The 23,393-nt window shown below is 58.3% G+C and overlaps 1 protein-coding gene across 2 annotated transcripts in view; it reads right to left on the minus strand.

Annotated features, from left to right (window-relative positions):
- Positions 1–22,321, minus strand: part of STARD8 (StAR related lipid transfer domain containing 8) — a 41,243-nt gene extending 18,922 nt beyond the window's left edge. The window contains exons 1-2 of one of the 2 annotated variants that reach the window (XM_039722573.1): positions 22,169–22,321; positions 19,895–19,928 (exon numbers count right to left, since the gene is read on the minus strand). In XM_039722573.1, coding sequence (XP_039578507.1) covers positions 19,895–19,928; positions 22,169–22,213 — 79 coding nt within the window. In that variant the 5' untranslated portion in view covers positions 22,214–22,321. Of the gene's footprint in view, positions 1–10,449; positions 10,497–19,894; positions 19,929–22,168 lie in introns of those variants that run through there. The other variant, XM_039722574.1, reaches the window with a different exon arrangement.
- Positions 22,322–23,393: the final 1,072 nt, after the last annotated feature.

Below are 23,393 nucleotides of genomic sequence, written 5' to 3' on the forward strand. Positions count from 1 at the left end.
CTGTGACAATGATGGAAGCTCAGGTGACAGGTCCAATATCATCCCAAAACCATGGGGGGCAGTGAAACCTGCAGACAGGGGTGGAAACACAGCAGGGACATCAGGTTTAGGGAGGTCACTGAGTCAAACAGGAGCACATGGTCTACACCTCTTTCTTCATCTCCCAACCGGATGGAGATGATGTTGGGGCTGGAGTTGAAACTCAAGGCTTCCCGTTCTTTATGGAGCTAGCAGGAGGTGCCAGGACAGCAGGACAGCAGCATTTTGAAGAAGTCTTAAAGGATGTCTTTTCCAAAGAGACGAAGGAACACTTCAAAAAAATACAGAAGTCTCCTTGCCAGGAATGTGGGGAATGTCAGGGAATATTATAAAACAGGATGCAAAAACTGGCCTCAAGCAATATTAGAGAACCTAACGCTGGTCTGACAGTCAAGATGCTGAATCCCAATGGAAGACCAGTCATTGGAATGGCAGAGTCAGCTTATATGGTCCCAACCATCTGCCTCCCACCAGAGAATCCAGCACTGCCAGGCTTGTGCCCCTTCCCACAGCCAAGCCCACCCTGCACCCAGACATAGATCAAAACAGGGCCCTTTAATGTAAAAAACAGCATTTCTGAGGAGCCAAGGCAAGCAAAGCCTTGTGGGACACGGAGGAGAGCCATGGATCAGGAAGGATCCAAGGATGCAAAGGGATCTGGGCTGCTCCGTGGCTAAAAGACAATCCCAAATCCAAGACCTCTGCTGTAAGCCAGGTGGAACTCTTCCCAGACATGGTTCAAACACCTCTTCTTCAATTTGGTTAATTAACCAAGCACTTCCCGGCCTTCTGAGGGGTTTACAGGCACAGGAGCTCACACCCCTGGCACAGCTATTCCAGCTCACGGGAAGTTGTGACGCCGAGCACACCGGAGCCAGAGTGGCGGCTGCCAGCAGCAGGGTCAGGAGCAGAGGAACAGCTCCTGGGGTCAGGAGAAGGAGAAGCCCAGGGGTCAGCAGGCAGCAGGAAGCCCCAATTTCACACATCAACCACTTGCAGTAGGAAGCAGAGGCCAGTTACTGGCAGAGCAGTGCTTTGGCAGGAACGGGCATGTTTGTTCCAGCTTCCCTTCCATGTGAAAGCCCCTCTGTAAGGAAAAGATTTGTCACAGCAAGACCCACTTGGGGTTTTTTGTCTGGCCCCAACTGCACAATGGCCTTGCTGGTGCTCACAGCTGGGCATGGTGAGGATGGGGCTGCTCGTGGGTGACAGATCCCCTCCTGATGGTGTGCTGGTGCCAGGGCTGGAAAAGGCTCCAGCCTGTTCAGAGCTTCCCAGGGGTGACACTGAGAACATTTTGCCCTCAAGACAGTCATTCTGGAATAGCCACTGCCTTCACACAGGGAGGAACTTCCCCAGCCAAACTCCCACCACAGCAGCTGTGCATGGCAGGGGAGCCATCCCCAGCAGGCAGGGCTGTGTCCTTCAGAACAACACTCTAAAATGCTCATCTGTCCCCAAGCAAACATTCCTTTTCAGTCCCAGCAGCATGCAGCAGTTGCTCCACTGGTGTTTCTGAGGAAGCCTTTGCCTCAGCAAAGTACTCCCCCAGTGCTGCTGGCTGATGTCTTTGTGGTGAATCAGCTCACACCCTTCTAGAGCTTTAATCTAATTTTATGACTGATTTTTTACTCAGATGCAAGTTTTCAGAAGGGACCCAAAGCCCTGGCACACCTCAGCATCTTCAGGGACAAGCGGCACCTGCCCCCAGCCCCATCCAAGACAGCTCGTGCCTTGATCTGCCCAAAATCCCAGTCCCAGTGCCTGGAGCCATGGCTGCTCACCCAGCCCTGCCTGGCTGAGCCACAGCCATGCACACACGGCCAGCCACGCTCCACTGCCCTGCCTGGCACGTGACAGGTGACACTGACCTGTGACCGCCGCGCACAAGGACTCGCTGCTCTTCCCCCTGGCTGCTCACTGAGTGTTTCACTCCCGCCTGCCCACAGGACTGTGGAGTGGCACAAGTGGCACAGGCTGAGAGCACCAGCAGAGCTGCAGGAGCTGATCTTTGCTCTCCTCGGTCTCCAGAGCATTCCCAGAGAGAGAGAAGTGGGATATGGCATCTCCTGCCCCTTCCACTGCAGAACCCCTGTGCCCATCCCCACCCAGGATGGGGGCAGAGCTGGAATGAGCTGAAGGGGAGCAGTGCTGGAAAACAGGGAAAGCACTGACAAAGCCACTGGTGCGTCACTCCATGCCACGATGGGCTGAGGAGCCTGGCCACGAAACACAAGTGCTCAGTAATGCATGGAACCCAGTCTTACACAACATCCTCCACGGAGCCCTTCACGGCTCAGTCCCTGCTCAAGGAGCAGCATGAAAGCAGGTAAATCCCAGTGAACCCAGTCTTACACAACATCCTCCACGGAGCCCTTCACGGCTCAGTCCCTGCTCAAGGAGCAGCATGAGAGCAGGTAAATCCCAGTGAAGCAGCTGGGCAGGTGCCTGGCTCTGCCAGCACAGCCAGAGAACAGCCCAAGAACAGCCAAGATCTCTGTAGGTGCTGGCAGTAAGGAGAGCCTGGGATCTCTGAGGATTTGAGTTCCATTCCAAGCCAGCACTGAGCACCCAGGGGGATGTGGCCCTGCCAAGACAGATGTTCTTAACTCACAGTTTCCTTCTGTCCTTGGAGACCACTGATAAAATATCAGTGAACCTTATCAAACACCAATCATTGACACTCCTGACCTTGCTATCAATGTCTTCTCCAACCACTGCAGCCAAGGAAACAGAGACACAAGACTCAGGCTCCTTCCCCAGGACCCTGCCTGGAGGACCCCAGCCCACCCATCAAAGCAAAAATTGACACCCAAAGCAGAGAGGGAGCAGGGGCTGAGGTAGGGGCAGCCACAAAACGAGTCTGCTTTGCTGAGAAGGGCAGGAAGGAAAAGCGTCAAACTACGAGCTCAGCCAAGGGTCCAGCACTGCTTCCTGCCACGGTTCTGCAGAGAACTTCATTAATGAGCCAACAGCTGCAGCTCCCCAGCCTCTAACAGTGTTCACAGAAACAAAAAATTAATGAAAAAACAATCCGTGCTGCTCGAGCAGGTGGGGAGGCCGTGGAGAGCAGGAGAAGAGGGGCACCCTCGCAGCGTGGCTGCAGCACAGCAGCCGTGCCCAAGCTCCAGGGACAGCGTGATCCCCCCATGGCTTCCTCGGTGGGAGGAAGAGCTTTGGGCACACCCAGCTCCTCTCAAAGCAGGCTCTGCCGGTGGGGAAGGACATCCACCCAAAACTCACCAGGGTAAGGCTGCTCCTGCTGCACCTCGCTGTGCCCGGGGTCCTGCAGTGCCCAGAGCTGCACGGAGCTGCAGGACATTCACCCAAGGTCAGGCTGGCAGCCCCGTGCCCAGGGGGAACAGGAGGCACAAAACTGCAGCTCACCAGCAAACTCTGACTCTTACCACTGCTTCAATCCCACAGCACCACAGGGGTCACAGAGCTGAAGGATGGTTTAGTTTGGAAGGGACCTTTCAGCTCATCCAGTTCCAACCCTGCCAGAGGCAGGGACACCTTCCACAAGAGCAGGTTACTCCAAACCTCATCCAGCCTGGCCTTGGACACTTCCAGGGATGGGGCAGTCACAGCTTCACTGGGTAATCTGTGCCAGAGCCTCACCACCCCCACAGGAAAAAATTTCTTCCCAGTGCCTCAGCAGCACTTGAGGGTCACCTCTGAACCTTCTCCTTGCATTTAAACACACACACACACAAAAATTAAATTAAAAATGTGTGCTGCTTCTTTTGTGCTGGGAAGTGTCCTCACCACACCAACAAGCACCTCCTCTTTTATTTACCCCCTCTTCCCTGCCTCCTGCCATGCACACACCGTCCATCAGTGCTACCCCTGTGCCTGGCCCAGCACACAACGACCCCAGTTTGCAGGTGATGTTTGCAGCCAACCGAGCCAGCGCCCTGCCTGAACCAGAGGCAGCCCCAGGGAGCTCCCAGGTGCTTTCAGAGGCCGCCTAGAGAGCACCAGTGCTCCCAGTCCAGCCACTGGGACCACCACTGCTCGGGCTGCCGGGGCAGAGCGACACCCCAGCGCTGCGGGGCCAGGAGCCAAGGCAAAACAATGGGAACCATTTACAGGGCAGGAAGCTGCATCTGCTGGATGAAACGCTATCTTCAAACAAGACGTGTTTGGATAACTCCAGTTTCATAACTCGCCTCTTCCGATGTTAGGAAATCACGGTAATAAAAAGAAAACAAAATGGGGGAGAAGAAATTTGGCACGGGGAACATCGGGGAGCAGCTCAAGCCTGGGGGAGCCCAGCCTGGGGCATCGGGGTCTGGCTGCAGCTCTGCTCCAGGACCAAGGTCTGATCAAATATCTTTGGGGAAAGAGTTAAATCTGCACTGCCGACCCCAGGGGCACAGAGAATGCTGATGATCTGGTGCATTTCCACCTTGGCTTGCTGGACTTTCCAGTGGCAATCAAAGCCACCCTGGGGGAGGGAAGACAACCACACCAAGCACAGGACACGGGGTTCAGCAGCTCTTATCTTCATCATCTTAAAGATAACGGATGGGATGGCCTGAAAGCAGCCTGGACACGCCGTGGGTGCCAGCTCAGCCCTGGCACAGTGGCAGCAGCACTGCCAGGGCACACCGGGGACCCGCAGGACCCGCTCCTCGCCCTGCTGTGACAGCCAGCGCCTCCCGCAGCTGCCACCGCCACAATTCGGGACAAGGAGCCAAAGCTGAGGTCACCCTGCTCGGCTGCAGACCCTCCCCAGCACCCACCTCCTCTCCCCACCCTCCTCAGGCCAAATATAAATTTGCTTACAGGAAATGCCTTAAAGAAAAGGCACCTCCCTGTGTCCCGAAGAATGCCCAGAAAATAAACTGTCTCTGGACAAGAAGGAAATGGCTTTTTTTTTTTTTTTTAATCACATTGCAAAGCAGCTTTAACCCCTTCAGTCCCTGCTGCAAATACAACCCCTGTGTGCCTCAGGGAATCTCAAGGTGTCTGGACTCTGCGTTGGTGATGTGAGAAGAGCCTATCTGTGGCATTGCCAGATCCTGAAAAAAATGCCACAAAACCCAGAATCCAAACACAAACTCTGTCTGGCAAGGGAAGCTCGGGATCCCCGAAAGGGGCTCATAGCTGGGGACCCGCTCTTGACTTCACAAGAGCTCTGGCTCCATTCCCAGAGCCACTGGGCAGAAGGGGAACATGCACAGCTGCTGGCATTGCTGGAGGTCCTGACTGCAGCCAGGGGGGCAGGGGCTGCACCTGTGCCCCCCTCCCCACCCAGACCCTTTCCACAAGAGCCCTGAGTGGGGTCTGTCAGTCACCCCCTCCCAGGGTCCCTCGGGGGCTGTGCTGGCATCTCCAGCAGATGGAAATGTGGCTCCTGGGCTCCTGTGCAGGGCAGGGATGGGTACCCAGGGCCCTGCAGCCCCCCCAGCCCTGCACTGCAGCTGCTCCAGCCCAGCAGGGACACACGTGGAGGCTTAGGAAGCACAAACGCTCCCTTCACACCAACGTCCTGACACAAGAAACAAGAAAGCAAAAAGAGAAGAAATCCAGGAAATCCAGGAGGTGAAGCAGCTGCCTCCAGCAGTCAGTCAAGGACAGAGCAAAGCCAACAGCAGAGAGCTCACTCTCCCCAGCCCTGCACCACGGGACACACAATAAATAAAACAATAAATAAGCTCAGTGCCAGGATCTGGCAGTGTTCCCGTGCACTCACAGGTCACAGGCACAGAGAGGGTGATCCCATTCTCTCTGGACAGCAGAGGACACCGAAGCAGGAGCAAGGCCAAGGGCACAGCCAAAGCACTCCCTGTAGCACCCCTGAACATCCCCTTAATAAGCAGGCACGTGGTGCTTTCAGCCCCAGAGGCCCTGCGAGGTTGCTCCAGTTCAGCTGCTGCTGCAGGAGGCCTCCGTGCCTGCTGTGGGTTGGAATTTCTCGGCGCAGCAGCGGCGCTGGCAGGGCTGTGTGGAGGTGTGAGGCCAGGCGTGGGAAAGGGAAGTGTGGGGTCAGCTGCCTCTTGGCTGGGAAGCAAATGTCAGTCCAGAGCAGCAGCCAGGGCTCAGGGCTCGGCAGGAGATCACCTGCCTGGAGAAGAGAGGCAATTCCTGCCTTCTCCCTGACTTTGCACTTTGTGTATGTCCATTATTTTTAGCTGGGGAAGAACTGCTGCTTCCTACATCCTTGCTGCTCCCACAAAAGCAGCACCACAGCTCCCAGGACTTCATACCAGGAGAAATCACCCAGCCACAGCCCATGTGTGCCCCCAGTGTGTCTGTGTCCATGAGGCTCGTGCCAGTGGCTCTCTCCGTGCAACAGCCATCCTGGGATTTGCTCAGGAAGGTGTCCAGAGGCCGTGGGACAACCCTCTGCCTGGAAAAACAGAGCTGGAACACCAGCCCTGGCTGCCCAGACATCCTGCTCTTGCCCAATGACACTGATGAAACGGGGTCAAGTGCACACTGTGTCACTCTGTGGGCACTGTCCTGCAGCCTTGTGACACCCCTGCCCAGGGGCAGTTCCAGTTTCAGCAGGAGCAGCAGAGGGAACCTGCCAGCAGCCAGCCCTCTGAAACCCCACAGAGCAAAAACCCCTCTGAAACCCCACCTGCAGCCTCAGAACCACCCCTGCCCCAGCCTGGCCCACTGCCCAGCCCAGCCTTCAGCACTGCCAGCAAAGCCTCGTCCTCTTCACTCCTTTTCCCTTTTTCTTCTTTTTCCTTTAAATGCCAGCTCTCTTGTCCTCTCCCCTGCACCTGCAGGGCAGGAAATGCCCCAGCTCACCCAGGCTGGGGTGCACAGGAGCCCTCAGGTCCAGCACCAGGACACCCTGGGAGAAGCCACCAGCCCCTGCTCTCACTTAAGCAACAGGACCAATCCTTTTCTGCAGCACCCATGGAAATGCAGATGTTCATCCCAGGACCACCCCAGAAGCCAGGTGTCCCCGGGCTTACCCTGACCACCCCACCAGCCTGTGTCCCCTGGAGACCCCCAGGCTGTGACACTGCACCCCTGCTGGGATCCCACGTGCCTCCAGTGCAATGGGACAGGAATGGCTGAGGCCCTGGGGAGGGTCCCCCGAGCTGCTGAAGCTGTTCCCAGCAGCAGCCGTTAACGTTTGCTCTGCCTGGAACTGGCACGGGTGACAAGTGCCCTGTGGTGATAAGGGCTCTGCAAACAGCCAGGCCAGCCCCCACGTGGCACGGGGACCTGTCAATGATTAACCCAGCAGCTGCAGGGGACAGCAGCAGGCAGGGGACATGGCCACGCATGGGTGTCACAGCACCCAGAGGCAGGGGACACATGGGGACCCGCTAAAAGCCACATCCTGTGGGATCGGGGTCACACCTGCATCATCAGGCAGAGGGTGACGAGCCTGGAATGGGGCAGTGAGGCCAGCACAGCACATGACAACGACATGCAGATAACACATGCAGTGAAACAGAAGGCAAACAGATAACAAAAATCCGGAAGCCATCACCTTCCAGCACCAAAAACCTGTCCTCCTACTGGCAACGTAGGGACAGACCCTGTCTCTTTAAATGCCCAGCCCAGCCCCGCAGCCTGGAAAGGTTCCCGTGTTGCCGAGGTGCCTCTCCAAATGGCAGGAACCAAAGGGCCGGAGCAGCTCAATCATTAACCTGCCGAGACCCCCGGCCTCGCAGGAATGTGCCGCCCGCCGTCCCCTCCGGAGCTCTGCCCGAAGCTCACGGGCGCTCCTCTGCCCTGGCCACCAGCCCCTGCAGGCTCCAGCCACTTGCCAGCCCGGCTTTCCTGCAGTGCTAAAGCCCCTGGACACCTCTGTCACACGTCCCAGCAGGGGTGGAACAGCATGTGCAAGAAGGGAAGGTGGGAAATAAGAAACCCCAAGTTCCAGGGAGACGTTCCCGTGCTCAGTAAACCTGTGACATGGTTTGGGGAGCTGTTACTCCCCGTGGCTCCTCTTGCCTTGGAGTAGCATTGCTGCTGCAGCAGGACCAGCAGGGGCACGGCGTGGCATGGGAAGACTGGCAGGGCAACAACATTTCAGCTTTTACAGCCCCCACGCCACTTCTAAAGCTTTTTACATGCACAAAACCAGCTCAGCTTTCATCCCTGGGCTCTGGTAAGCCTTGTCACCAAATCCAGTGGGCAGAAGGGATGGAGCAACATCTCTGCTATGGAGCTGGGGGGAGGAAAGGAGACCCCCCTGTTAGGGGATGCTCTGACCCCTGGCACAGGGCAGGAGCCCCACCACACCACAGGACCCCCCAGCTCCCCAAGCATCAGGGCCACAGTGACCGCTCCAAAGGCATTCCCTTCCCCACAGACCCTGCCTGAATTTGGGGATTAAACTCCCACAGACACCAAATGCAAAAGCCCTTCCAAAGCCACGCTGAGGGCAAAGGCAAATCCCAAAGCCCTGCAACAGGCAAACTGTCTCAGGCTTTACATGGGGTGATCACTTGAAGGAAGGAGATTTCGTTCTTCTGTCTACTGGCCGTGATTTACCCTTCAGTGCCAGCCAACTTCAGTGCCAGCCAGCTTCCAGGCTTGGTCCTTCTGCCCAAAGTCACGCAGCAACCTCAGCATGCCCTCGGGGAAAGGGCGACCTTTCGTTCCCCCGCTCACTTCAATTGACTTTGAGAACCTTCAAATCCTTTTGAAATTAGAACAAAACCAAAGGGAAGTACTGACGTGCCCTTGGGCACAACCACATTTTGTTCTCTTACGAAACGGAACCGCTGGCAGCCTGTCCTGTGAACACACGCTGGAGTTTGGGCATTGGAGGCGATGCAGACAAGGAATTCTCAACGGAAGCACGGCTGGATTTATGCAGTCAGTCTTTTATCAGAAAAGGATTTCTTGGAGGAAGTGCGAGCACATGGCAGGAACGTGAGCTGCTCCTCAGAAGGAGCTTTGATACTTGCTCTGTTCTGGAACTTTGTGTTTTGCCACAGAAAATATTGACAAGCTTTCAGGATAAGGGTGGGAGCTGATTTTCCCCCTGCAAGAAGGAGGGAGACTGGTGGGATGTGAGCTGATCCGTGGCCCCTGCTCCTGTTGGCACACGCGTGCCAAGAGCAGCAAGGGGCAGCTGCACAGCCTCCTCCTCAGCTGGGCTTTGGTGAGAAGGCAAACAGAAAAAGGCACAGCCATTGATAACAGTTCACGTATGCAAGTGGAAAATAGTGTGGATTTCTGCCAAAAATTCACGATATGCACTCCAACACCCAGGAACTGTACAAAGGTCTTTAAGTAGAAGAGGCTCTGCAGCCCTCGGCACACAGAGCGTTTCAGAACACAAACCACAAATCCAAACACACAAAGAGCTGGTGTTTGAGCTCGGCACATCAAAGAGCCCCTGAGGAAGCAGCCTCTCACCTTGGCAGCACGCTTCCCCAGAGCACTGCTGGGTCACAATGTGACAAATGACACACGAACAGCACAACCACCCGTCCCTACCAACGACAAAGGGCCCCAAAGGACCGACCTGCTGCAAACGTGCCCATGGCACTGCAAGCCAGGACTCAGAGCCCAGCCTGCTGCAGTGAGGGCCTGCTCTGGAGTCCCCTGACAGACGGCAAATCCGTGTTTTCCCAGCCACAGGCTGCCTGCAGTAATCCCAGGTGGAGGAGGTGAGGAGGAGCCCTGGGGAAGGACAGGGGGCCCAAAGCCCGCATCCCCCCGAGCCTGCTGAGCCCTGCCAGCCCCGAGCGGGCCGAGCCGGGGCTGACCGGGCCGGACCCGAACCAAAGGCAGCCGCGGCTTCTCGCCCCACACACGGCCGGGACACAGCCGGGGAGGACACAGGGGATCCGGTTACTGCACGAGGCTGTCAGGAGCTGCATACCAGCTCCCAGCTCCTCATCCTCCCCGCCTGCAGCGACAGCCACTCCTGCAGGCACCGAGTCCGGCCCGACAGGGACACGGGTGCCAGAGCGCACATCCCACCTGGAGGCATCCTGGTGCTGCTGGAGGCGGCGGGGCTGAGCAGCGCTCTCTGGAGCCACGGGTCAATCACAGACTCTCATTCGCGTTAGAAAAGCCGCTGTGACCACCGAGCCCAAGTGTCCCCCCAGCACTGCCAAGGCCACCACGAACCCACGTCCCCAAGTGCCACAGCTACACGGCTGTTAAATCCCGCCAGGGACAGTGACTCCACCACTGCCTCGGGCAGCCTGTGCCACGGCTGGACAGTCCTTTCAGAGAAAAAAATTGTTCCTAATATCCAACTAAACCTCCCCTGGCACAACTTGATGTGAGAGTATCTGTGAGCTGTAAGAGCTGTACGTGACTTCAGGGAGGGATTCTGCCACGCGTGTGCAACACCGGGAGCACATCCCAGCCAAAGACAGCAGACTGCTGGGTGCTCTCTCCCAAAACCCACCTCCTCCTCCTCCTCCGCACTGACCCCCCGCTGGCAGCCGCAGGTTCCCCATTTACCTTGTGCCCTGTGGAGGGTAGGGGAGGGGAGAGGGCTCCGGAGGAGATGGAGGGCTCCGGAGGAGATGGAGGGCTCCGGGGGCGGCCGCTGGCCGGGCCGCCGCGGGCAGCGGGCGGGCTCGGCAGTGCCAGCCGGGCTCCGGCTGTTGTCGGTGTGAGCGGCAGGTGCGGGGCTGTGCCGCGGGGACCGCCCGGGGACCGCCCGGGGACCGCCCCCATCCTCGAGATCCGCCTCTGCCTCTCCATCCCCGGATCCGCCTCCCCATCCCCAGCGCCGCCCGCCGCCCCCGGCCCGGCGCTGGAGCTGCGGGGGATCCCTGGTGCCGCATCGGGAAGGGACTGCCGCGACACAGGAGGGACACGGAGATGTCTCTGGAATCCCTCTGCCAGGCAGCCAGGCTGGGAGAGCTGGGGGTGCTCACCTGGAGGAGGCGCCAGGGAGAGCTTAGAGACCCTGCAGTGCCTGAAGGGCTCCAGGAGAGCTTGGGACAAGGGATGGAGGGACAGAACAAGGGGCAATGGCTTCTCACTGAACAAGAGAAGGGTTAGGTGGGGTGAAATTCTTCCCTGTGAGGGTGGGGAGGCACAGGGTGCCCAGAGCAGCTGTGGCTGCTCCATCCCTGGAAGTGTCCAAGGCCAGCCTGGATGGGGCTTGGAGCAACCTGGGACAGTGGAAGGTGTCCCTCCATGGCGGAGGAGGGAATGAGATGAACTTTAAGGTCTCTTCCCACCCAAACCATTCTGTGATTCTGTGCCACGTGTGAAACCCAGTGGAACCCCAAGCCCTGTCCATGTCCTGCAGTGCCCCAGGCCCCCGTGCCCCCCCAGCTCATCCATCCCTCTCCCTCCACTCCCAGACCGGCAGCAGCAACTGCAGGATGGGGACACCAACAGCTGCCACCTCCCCGCAGGGCTGAGCACACACAGGGATCCCTCAGGCTGTTCTCCCCACAAAGAGGAGCCCCAGGACAATTTCTGGACCAGCTCTCCCTGTGGTCAGAGCCAGCAGATGGAACAGCTGGGGTGGAAGCCACAGTGAGGCACTGAGAGGAGCAGCAGGGCTGCTCACAGGGACTTGTGTCCCCAAAAATCCCCTTGCACTGCTCTGTGGTCACTATTCCAACAGCACAGAGGGAGGAGGACCTTCTTCACGGCACACACACCTCACAACGTGGCTCTGGACCACACACTCCTGGCACACCAGAGGGGCACAGCCACGGGTGATTTGCAAGAGGGGAAAACGGTGCTTAAAATGGACTTGAAGGATGAAATTCTTGTGAGCAATGAGAGGTGAGAGGGCTGGAGGTCAGGAAGCACCAGCCCAAGCAAGGAGGGAGAGGCAGAGGAGGCAGAAGGTGAGATGGAGGCAGGCAATGACCTGGGGTGGGATGACAGAAAAGCAGGAGAGACACCAGGTACATAAACCATCTTTCCTCTGGAAATCACTGCTTGGAGAGATGCCCAAGCTCCCAATACGGGAGAATCAAGTTAAAAAACAGGATTTTTCCCCATTGTTTTCATAGTCTGAGAGGCACATCTCCTTCCTTCCTTCCCAAGCTCCTGACTCTCCTCCCACCAACCTCTGCCCTGTCGCAGCCCCCCTGCCCTGGCTGTCCCCACGGAGGGAAGGGACTCCAGCACGGGCTGCTCAATGCGGCTCTTGTTGGCTGCAAACTCCTCCCGCAGCTTTGTGCGTGAGAGCCCCCGGCCAGCTGGACCCGAGGGGAGGGCAGGGGTGGCAGGGGGTGACAGCAGGCAGCCGGTGGCCCCGGGGTCAGCCCCAGCGAAGGGAGAAGCTGTTGATCTGGGGGATCACTGGAAGGTCATTCAGGCTGTGAGCACCCGCGGGCAGGGGAGGGGTCAGGGGGATGCGGGTGTCGGGACCCAGCCGAGCCTTGACCCCCACAAATCCCAGCCCTGCCACAGCCCGGCTCCCCGGCTCATGGGGAGGGGACAGAAAGTGACAGAGGGCGAGCAGAGCCTCTGGAAACAGGATGGGTGCAGAGCATTGGAGTGCTCTGCAGACAACCATCCCCAAAGCCAGCCGGGATGGATGTTTCACCCGGGCGGTCCCAGCACGGTGACAGCCACTGGAAAAGCGCCGGGCACAGAGGTTTCAGACATTTTCCGCTCGTTCCTTGCGTGAAGCAGGAACAAGGGAGGGTGTGGAGGCAGAGAGCAGGAAATCTCGCCAAGACGCGGAGCTGGAAAGCGGCGGCGGGGGCAGCCAGGCTGGGAGAGCTCCCACGCGGGTCCGGGGGTCCCAAAGCGCGACCCCCGCGGGACACGGATCCCTCTGCTGCCCCCGCTCGTGAAACCCCCGCAAGAGTCACAGCAAGGAAACGGCAGAAAGGAACAAAAACCGACTCCGAATCCACGGGAAAAACACATTTGCTCCAGCTGGGAACCCCCGCAGAAGGGGAACCCACGCACCCCCCCTGCTCCAGCACGCCATGGCTTCTTCACTGCTGCCCTTCCCCAACAACCCCAGTAAACTGGGGGAAAAAATGGTTACAGTTTTCTTTCAGGCATATAAATACAAACAGAGCCAAGAAAGGCACCCATGGGCGATGGTCTGGGGCATTCTTGTCACACCCAGCTGCCAGGGGACTCCTGCTCTCCTAACTCATTATCCATGGCTCCTGTTTTTCCACTGCTGTGGATGGAGAATGGGAGAAACTCTTGTTATTTTCTCATGAAGGGTGCCACCCCCTGGCAGAGCTGGCCCAGCCTGTACTGGCACCCTTGCCCACCTTGGGATGCCCCATTTATCTCTGTCCAGCCACCCTAGTGCAGAACACTTGTTGGCTTTTCCCAATTCCCAGCCCTAAAAGCATCACCCAGGTGCTGCCACTGCAGCCCTTCCAACCACAGGGTACCCAGCAAATCCCACAAGGAGCCCCAGGCCCACAGGGCATCCCTAACAGCCCTGAAAACAGTGAATCTGCAGCACAGAGAGCACAGAAACCACCTTTGCCCATCCACCTGGAGCTCCCAGGACCACAGGGATGTTTCAGCGCTGGCCTCACACCAGCACGAAGGGAGCAAACCAACCCCAGCCAAGAGGAGGAGGATAGATTCAATGTCCTTCATGAGAGGAAAACAGGGGAAAGAGGTCGACTGGCACACCCGAAATGGCAGCTGGAGCCGTGCTGCCAGCTGCATGAACACAGCAGGCGGGATCTCACCAGTGCCGAATTCCCCGGCTTCCAAAGGAGGAGGGCGAGAGGGAGGAAAAGAGAAGCTCAGAGACACACACAACAGCATCATTCATGGAGCTGGGTTTGTGCAACAAGGGTCCTGTGTCTGGCTTGGAGCTCCGGGCAATTAAAACAGCAGCCACAGATCTCGGAGAAACAGCAGGAATTTATCCGAGGAATCCGGATTATGTGGCCACTGCTGGAGCAGAGCAGAAAGCCCCCAGCTCCTGGAAGGCAAAACGCTGGCAAGTGATGAGCAACCAGCTCCATTATCCAACTGTTCCTGCCTCACCCGCCCGAGTCAGAGCCTTCTCTCCCCACATCTGGGGTGGGGGGATTACTGCTGCTGCTCCTGCCTCCAGACAGCCCCACCAAGGCAGGGTGAGGACGCTGCTCCCCAGCCCACACTGGGCCTGGCTGCAGCAGGCAGGGGCACGAGGGGCTCGGTGCTGCTTGGGGGACACATGGCAAGGCAAGTGGGCTGTGGTCCCAAAGATAAAGGCAGCACTTTGCAAGTTAAAGAATGTGGTTTTCCATTCTGGTCCATCCTTGGAAGCATGTATGGGGTTACCAGCACGTGTGAAAAGAGGATGCTGAACAATCTTGTGAAAATCTTCCTGGCAGGGCTGGCTCCTGGGAGCAACCACAGACCCTCCAGGAGACCCCAGAGAGGATCTGTGCTCCCTGCTCTCATGTGGATGGTGAGCAGAACAATCCCAGAACAATCTCCTGTCTCCCTGATCCATGGGGCAAACGGCCCCTGGCTACAACTTGCCACATGTGCCAGCTCTGAGCCAGGCAATGTCACTGGCACGGGGTCTGGCAGTGGGAGATCTTTAGAGAACTCCACTTCCCCCTCGCCTACAACAAATTAAGCTCATCTTTTCATCCCCGAGGAATAGCCCCTGCCCACCCAGTGTGTTTTGGGCCATTCCTGAAGGGATCATTTATCAGCAGAAAGAATGAGTCTCCAAGTGCGAGGTGGAATTGTTCACTACGCATCACAGCCGATGGAGAAACCAGGCAGCAGCAGTTCCTCCTTCACACAACCCAAAATAAATGGCTTTCAAGATCATTACCCACACCCTGTTATCACAGGCATCTTTACAAGCCACATCAAACCAGTTTTAGCACCGGAGTTCCAAATGAACAAAAACTCCTTAAGCATTTTCACAGCCTGGACAAGATGACTGATACAAGCATCATTAAAACGTTATCAAATACAAAATAACGCTCTTTCTTCGATGAAAAGTAGAAGTTCTTTTCACCTGACCGACCCTCGGGAGGATGATTTGCTTTACCAGTCGGCTCAGAACAGTCCCCGGCATCACTCAGACACAACAGAGAGCCGGGCACGGCCCGGAACACCACCAAAATCGCTCGGATTTGGGCGGAAAGCAGAGCGCGCGCCCCTCAGCCGCATCCCCGTCCGCTGTGCCTTTGCACCCAGCGCACTGACCGGCACGGAGCCCGCCCTGCGCCAGCCCCGGCACCGGCCCCGCCGCTCCCGGGGCTGCCCGCACCGGGCTGCCCGCAGATCCGGCTCTTCCCCGCAGCCCCGGGCCCGCACTCACCTGCCCGCCCGCGCCGTCTCCCCCCGCACGGAGCCGCGGCCGCGGCGCGGCGGAGCCGCAGCCCCAGGGAGCGCCCGGAGCCCCGGCGCGGAGCCGCGACCCCGGCCCCGGCCCGGCGGCTCATCGCTGCTCCGGGGGGACGCGAGAACTGCGGCTCCTCCCCCGCCGGGATGCCGGCACGGGAGCGGGGCTAATCCCGGGGAACGCCCGCTCCCCTTCCGCCCGTGCCCCGCAGCCCCGGCCGAGCCCCGGGCGCCGCTCGCCCCGTGGACGCTCCCCGCGCCGGGTCCCGCAGCATCCCCGGGACGCGCCCGCTGGGAGCCCGCTCAGCCCCTTCCCCCAGGCTCGGGCATCACCAGGGGCCGAGGTGAAGGTGATGCTGAGCCACGTGTTCCACCTGCACCCTCCCAAAACTGAGTCACCCCCGGTCCGCTGCCACCCCGCGCCTGGGCGCGCTCGCTGCCGCCTCCGCTGCCGGGGCGGGCGGATGTTCAAAGCCCTGCGGACGCGCCGGGCAGGGCTCAGGGGCTCTTCATTATGAAGGGAAGGAATTAACGTGATCAGACTGGCCTGCCAACACCTCACACTGCTTTTTCCCCATCTGACCTCTCTTGAAAATAAACTCCCGTGAGCATCACACAGCCCCGGGAGGCTCCCACAGCCCCGGGAGGCTCCCACAGCCCCATGGCTGCTCCCTTAGCACCAGCTTTGCCCAGAAGGACTGAGGGGCTACTTCAGGCATAGGATTACCTTCCTGTGCATGTTAAGGCAGTTTGCATGTCAAAGTTCTGACCAAAGAAAACCATCGCCCAGCCAAACCTTTCCACGAGTTTTCAGTGTATTTTCTCACGATAATTTCAGGGAAATGACCACACTCAGAACTTCCCTCTCGCTCCTTTCAGTCTCATGCAAACCACCCGAGGATGCAGATAGAGCTGTACTTTGCTGCCTGCAGTTACCTTCCAGTCAGTCTCAATCGCTCCTTGCTGCCATGGGAGAACCTTGGCGACACTCCGGGCACGAGGTGGCTGAAGGGGCCTTTTCCCAGCTCGATCCCTGCACTTCCCACGTGTTCTGAAGCTCACCAACACAGGAAAACCTTCTCTCTAACCCAGGCTCTTCCTTTCTGGCCTTCAAAGAAAATCCCCCAACCTGTGAGCAGATCCTGCTGTCCAGAGGGGGGAATCTGTATTTTGTTAGCTACAGGAAATGGGAAAACTTCCAGCCCTGGAATTAAAGCCCAGAAGGAAGGAGCTGAGCTGGGGGAGGGGTCTCTGTCACTGCAGCAGTCATCAGGGGGTCAGAGCTACACAAATTTTACAGGCACAGGGACACAAGAATGAGAACTGGTGATTCACCAGCCAAGCCTGAACCCAGGAGGGCAGGGAAGAGGAAGAGGAAGGAGCAGCACAGAATCCCCTCATCACATGTCCCACCAAAACCACAAATAATCACATTTGGTTCAGTTTTTCTACTTCCCAGCGCTCTGACCCACGCCCAGCCCCATGACTGCCTTTTCCACCATGTAGGAGCAGCAGTTTCTCAACGAGTTCCAGAAGTGCCCAGAATGGGTCCCTGCTGCCACGTCCATCATCCCACTCACTCCATGGGTCCCCTCTGATCTCCCTGGCTCTGAGGCCACAGCCAGAGCATGGCCTCAGTGCCAAGAGCAGCAGCACTGGCCCCTGCACACCCACAGACCCCAGGGCCTGCCAGCCCCCAGCCCCTCTTCCTTCCAACACACTCAGACAATGACAAAACCAGATCCCAGCCTCTGCTTCTCCCCCAAACCCAGGGAACCACAGTCATGGGCTCAGGCCAGGTGAGGAAGGGGGGCCTCGTGCTCAGGCCACAAACCCACCAAGCCAGTGCAGGAGATTTTTGTGTGAGGAGAGAAGAACAGCTCAGCTGTGACAACACATCAACAACAGCTAAATTTAGCAGGTTATTTTCGGTGATCCAGATGCTGAGTAAATACAACCTTATTATTTCATGCAGGGGCAAAAGTTCAGCCGAGTCCCTTGTGCTGCTTTTCCCTGTTAGTTCACCACATCCAGCCACAGGAGCCCACCCTGAAATGCTGCAGTGTCACCACTGTCTGGCTGTGCTGAGAGGAGCCACCAGCTCTGTCCCTGTCCTTGAGCAGCAAGAGGAGCCACTGCTCCATGACATGGGCAGAGCACCTCCCCATCCATTTTGGAGGGGCTGTTGGTAGGAATTTATTCTGAGGAGGCAGTTTTCAGGTGCATGGCCAAGCTGTGAGCCTTTCCTTTCTTCAAGCTTTTCCTTTCTGCTCAGTCCAGAACAATACATGGGAAGTGAATGCTGGAGAGGAAACAGAGGGTTAGGAAATCCATGGAAACCTGACCCAGCTGGGATTGTTCCAGTGGTTCAGTCTGGGGCTCTGCAGGGGCTCTGTGTCCCATGCAGCCAGGGGGGCTGCAGGGTGGCCCAGGGAGGGCTTTGACGTGGGGCAGGGCAGCAGGAGGGAGAGCAGGGACACAGGAGAACCCATGTGCTCCAAACTGAAACATCACCTCCAAGAAGGCAGCTGAAATCCAAGCTGTTTCCACCATCACTGCTGCAGGAGCTGCCACAGCATACCCAGGTACTTTAATGACCTCATCCAGCCAATGTTCAGGGAAGGCAGCACAACCACAGCTCCAAACAGGGTGCTGGGAATGGGTCTGTCCACGCCTGGAAAGCAGCTCAGGGAGTTTGCCAGGTGTGCTGGGAGAGCAGCAGTGCTGAAGGGGGAAAGTCAGAGGCAAGCTCTGGGAATTGATGGCAGAGACACTTTGCCAAGAGCTGCTGGATAAAGCAGAACCATCTCCACCCTGCCTCGTGCCACTGTGCTGGGAGCTGAGGTCCTCATGCCACCCATCCAAGGAGACTGAAAATCATCATAAGGGAAGGGAATGGTGCCCCAAGCCCACAGCCTGAATGCTCCCTTTGTCTGAGCATCTTCTGGGGACACTGAGTGAAGAGGACAGCAGGCACCTGCCCTGGCCCCTTCCCAGTGGAGGGCACAATCCCCCTGCAGTGTCCTCCTGCCAGTGTAACCCATGGGAAAGGGAGAACTCCAGCCTGCCCCAGGCACTGTGCTGCTACAGATCACAGTGACACCAAGCTGCTATGGCCACATCATCACATCAAGTCACAGGTGACAAATCCCACAGTGAGAAACTGTGCAGCTGCTCAGGACACAAAGCTCCTGCTCAGGACACGAGGCTCCTGCTCCTCCTGCCCCCAGAGCCCATGGCCACCCAGCTTCCCTCCAGCAGCCAGAGCTGGGACAGGGACATGTGACAGGCAGGTGTCAGCTGGGGTCATGTGAGTGTCATTGAGCCTTCATCAGGAGAGACCTGGATTCTACAGGCAGTTTTAACCAAGGGGAAAAAAACCCTAAAAACATTCTTTGCCCCAAAATCCCAGTCACAGTGTGATCCACAGGAGCCTTCCCTGCCCCTTCCCTTCTACAGGGCTCTTTAACTCTTGATTCTTATGTTCTTAATCTCTCCCGTGCAAGGGCCAGAGACCACCCAAGATACCTCTGGGGCTCTCTCACAAAGCACCTTTTGTTACCCAGAGCTCTCCTGTGCTCTGGGCTCTCACAGGCCAGACTCAGAGCTCACTTCACCCTTATGTGCCTGAAAACAAGAGGCCCTCAGTGCACCACCCTTCGGGCAGGGAGCTGCCTGGAGATCCCCAGGCCCATCCCATGGGCTCTCTGCACGGTGGGTTTCCCTTTCCATGGTGCCAGGGCTCCAGCCAGCAGCGTGGGCAGCCCCACTGCCCCACCTCTGACACCAGAGCCACCATCCATGGGGTGTGTCCTGAGCCCTGTGCCCAAAGCAGCAGAGCCACCCCAGCTCCAGGTCCCTCCACTTCCAGGGCCACCAGAGCCACGGCCATGGGACACCCTGTGTAGGATGGGACAGGTTTGACTGGAGGTGTCACTGCACAAAGACCCCAAGGCACCAACAGTGGGATGATGATTCTGTGTAGGATGGGACAGGTTTGACTCTGGAGGTGTCACTGCACAAAGACCCCAAGGCACCAACAGTGGGATGATGAAAGGCAGGACCTCTGCCCCCCTCCACAGCCCATACCCATCCCTGGTTCCTGGTGCTGCTGGCACACACACCCTCCTCCTCCTGCTCTTCTCCTCCCAGAGACCCCCCAGCCTCCCCAGCACCCACAAACCCCTCATGGCAGCGCAGCCCCATCCCCAGCCTGTGCCCCCATCTTGGCAGAGGTCTGATCAGGGCAGCAGCAGCCGTGCACCGTCCCCATGGATCTGCCCACAGCTGCACTGCCAGCCCCTCCTGCCCCACAGTCATGGCTGAGACACCCCAGGCACACAAAGCTGAGGGGCTCTGAGCCAGGGGTGCCCTGCCTGCCCATGGCACTGCAGGGCCAAGGCTCTGGAGCTCCCAATGGGATTATCTGCTGAGCACAAAGCTGCTCACCACAAAGACAGGAGGACTTGAAAAGGAACCAAGGTCCCCTTGCGAATATATTCTTGTGAAAATAACAGTTTTGGGGGAAAATCACACTGCTGGCAGAAGAACCCAGCAAGGGAACGTTTCTCTTCCCATGATCCCTGCTCACCTGCCCTTGTTTAACAGCAAGGGCACTCCTGCCCCAAAGATTATTGCTGCAGCTTACCTGCATCTTTTTTATCTTCTAACAAGGTGAATTTCTGTGAAAAGAAAGAAAGAAAGAAAAACAGAAATAATTTTTTTAAATCATTTTGATTCTCACATTTGTGGAATGCTGCCCCTCACATCTGGGCTTGGTCCCTGCTCCAGCCTCCCCTGAGCCCAGGAGTGACCTGAGACCAGCAGTGCTGACCCGGAGCTGGAACAAGCAATGATGCTGGGGCCCTTCTCCCAAGGGCATCAGCCCCACTGGCTGTAAAACACCACTGCCACTCCCAAGGGCCCCGAGCACCGGGCAAAGACGGCGTGCCCAGCTGGCACCCACCAGCCTGGCTCCCGAGGGAAGCCACGAGAAACGGGATTCACAGCAGCAGGGCCCGGCAGCACCACCTGGGACACAGCAGCACTTTGCAGGGTGGAGGAGCAGCAGAAGGTCCCTGGTCCTGGTCCCGAGGTGCGCCCAGAGCCCGGGAGGCTCCCCGGTCCCTCTCTGGGTGCAGATTGAGCCTCTCCAGCGCTGCTGCCCCGCGAAGGAGCCAGAGGTGCCGGCGGGATCAGCGCAGGAATGCGCCATGGAACAGCCCGGCTTTCCCACGGACCCCCGGGACCCCTCTTCCTGCCGGGGCAGCAGGGCTGAGCGTGGCCCAGGCAAGCCAGGCTTAACCATGTCCCTGCTGCTGTGCTTCCCGCAGCACCGAGGGGTGCCACCACCAGGGCTGGAGTCATCGCTGGAGCTCACAGCGTGCCCCTGTCCACAGGGGAGGTCACCCAGCTCCACCAGATCCTTTGGCATTGCCCAATCTGTTCCCACACCATCCTTTTCCCATGAAATCTTCCACCAGCCACAGATCCACCTCATTTAGCCTGGAAAGCTTTAATCCCACAGACAGAGCCCAGCACGTTTCTCCCTGCTCAAGAAATTCCTCAGCAAGGAAGGTGAGAATTCCTCGCCTGTTGGTGGTGAGCAGCTGAGCAGCGCTGGCGTGGGGAGGAGAACGGCTCCGGGCTGAAGCAGAAGGCTCAGCCCTATAGGAGGCCACTGGTGGCAACCAGGAGGGTGGTGCCCTGGCCAGCAGGGCCACCAGACCCCACGTTGGGCCAAAGACATGGGTTGAGGCCAGGAGACTGCTGGGTGCTTCCAAGGAGGCTGAAACCCGTGGGCACCAGAGTCTGTGCAGGCCAGGCTGGAGCCATCCCAAGCTGCAGCTCTGCCAGTGGCCATGCAGGACCCAGTGTCCCTGTCTGTGCCACCACCAGCACGATGGCAATGCCAACACACAGCCCACAGGGACAAACAGGGTTAATGAGGACAGCTAAGCTCTCCAGAGACAGGGGGGATGAGACAGCAGGGACAAGACAGCCACTAATATTACCAATGAATTTCACAAATGTCATTTTTAGACTCAACTATTTTAAGCATTGCACTGAAAGCCCGGGGGGACAGCATGCATTCCACATCCATTTCACCACAGCAGATCCACTCACCCACCACAGCCCGGTGTACAGCACTGTCTGAAAAGGGATTTTAACACTTTTCCCAATTTGAAACTCCTGAAATTCACACTAACTATAACTCCACAACCTCCCCAGCTCACCTCCCACCGCACTGCATGGGTTGGGACACAATAAACAGTGATCAGGAGCAGGCAGGAAGAGTCATTTGTTATTAAAGTGACAGATGAAGAATTAAACCCTAAAGAAAAATCTCAGCTGTCACGCCATGAGAACTGCTGCTGCAGGAAATTAAAAACTGGGGACTCTTGGCCTTGCTGCTCCTGTGTCACCCTCCAGGCTGGCCACGGTCCCACAGCCACGCCACGGGTGGGAAGGATGTCCCAGCCCGGCCACACCACGCAAGCAGGCACGGCAGGACCCTCCTGGCATGGGCTGACCACCTCGGGGGGCTGAGGGTGCGCACACACACAAAAACACAGACAGACAGACAGACAGACAGACAGAGCCCAGCTCGCCGGGCACAGCCCCCTGCCCGCCCAGGGCTGTCGCTGCGGGGACACGGTGACCCCGGACAGGGCAGCGGGCAAGCTGAGGGCACAGGAGCAGCGCACCTACATATGGCCCAGCCAAAATCCAAACCTCTCAGGTGCACGTGGGGCGAGGGCACGACACCCCCCGAGCTGACACCGCGAACAAGCCCCGCCGGGGCCGCGTCCCCAGCGCCCCTTCCCGAGGCTCCCCAAAGCTCCCGAGGCTCCCCAAAGCTCCCGAGGCTCCCCAAGGCGCAGCGCGGCAGGGACGGCTCCGCGGCGCAGCGCTCCCTTACCTTGGCTCTTTTGAAGCAAGCCCAGAAGAAGTCCAGCAATGGCATGATGTGCCGGGGGGCCCGGCAGACCCCCCTAGATGGCGGGGAGAGCCCCCCGGGGCACCCCCATGGCAGCGCGGCGGCGGCGGGGCCGGCAGAGCCCGGTGCGGGCAGCGCGGAGGGAGGAGCAGCGCGGCGGCGGAGGCGGGCCAGCATTCAAACCCTGCACCGTTATTCAGTTGGTCGGGAACGGGCTTGGACGCGATTGAAATTCCCTAAAGATTGCGAGTTTTAAACAGCTCCAGGCTTTCCTTCCTGCCTGGAACGCACCGGGCTGCTCCCATTCCTAGGCAGGGGGAAGGGGCGAGGGGGGACCAATGCTCCAGAGCGGGAGAAGGGGGATTTTGGCTGTCAAAAGGATAGTAGAAACCCAAACCCCGGACGGTTCAGATTGTCACTCTGGTCCTGCCCGAGCTGGCTGGCAGCTCCTGGCGCTGTCCTCTGCAGGCACAAGGTGTACCCAGCCGTGTGCCATCCCTGGATGCTCAGGCGCTGCTGGCCTCACCATGGCCACAGCACAGCAGCATCACCCAGGGCCAGCCTGCTGGTGGGATCCCCCAGCCATCAAATGTGTCTGAGCCCTTCGCTCCAGCTATTCACAGCTATTCCTCATCTGCCTTCTGCAAACATCATCACAAGCGCCACAATAAAAGGTCACCTCACAAATATTTGTGCCAGCCTCCCACTCGCAGCCCCCCGGGCCAAGATTCTTCCTGCAGGCACACAAGAGCATCCCACAAACTGATGATTTGTGTCAGCAGCTCAGAAGGAGCAAGGGCAAGCAGATCCACAGTGATGCCTGCCTCGCTCTGCTCCCAAGGACCCTTGATGGCTGTCACCCACCCTGGGCTGGCATCAGTGGGATTGTTCCTGCCCACTGCCCGTCTCAGGCTGGTGTCAGCTCCACTCTGACAGGACCTGCAGGCAGGAACATGAGCCAGAGCACAATGGTTCTGCTCAGGATGTGGCATGTCTGTGCCCAGCCCCCAGCAGCTGGTGCCTGTGGCAGCTGTGTCCAGTGCCACGTGTCAGGGCAGGCCAGGACGGGCTTGGGGCTCCAAAGCATAAGGATAAGGGAGGCAAGGCAAGCACAAAAAGCAGGAAAGGCCAGATGTACCTGCCTGGGGAGGATGGCACTGCCAGCATCCCGCATCCAGCAGACCTGAGCAGCAGCAGGGCCCTGGAC

This window comes from Passer montanus, unplaced genomic scaffold (assembly GCF_014805655.1).
Source record: "Passer montanus isolate IOZ18808 unplaced genomic scaffold, ASM1480565v1 scaffold49, whole genome shotgun sequence".
NCBI classification, from domain to species: Eukaryota; Metazoa; Chordata; class Aves; order Passeriformes; family Passeridae; genus Passer; species Passer montanus.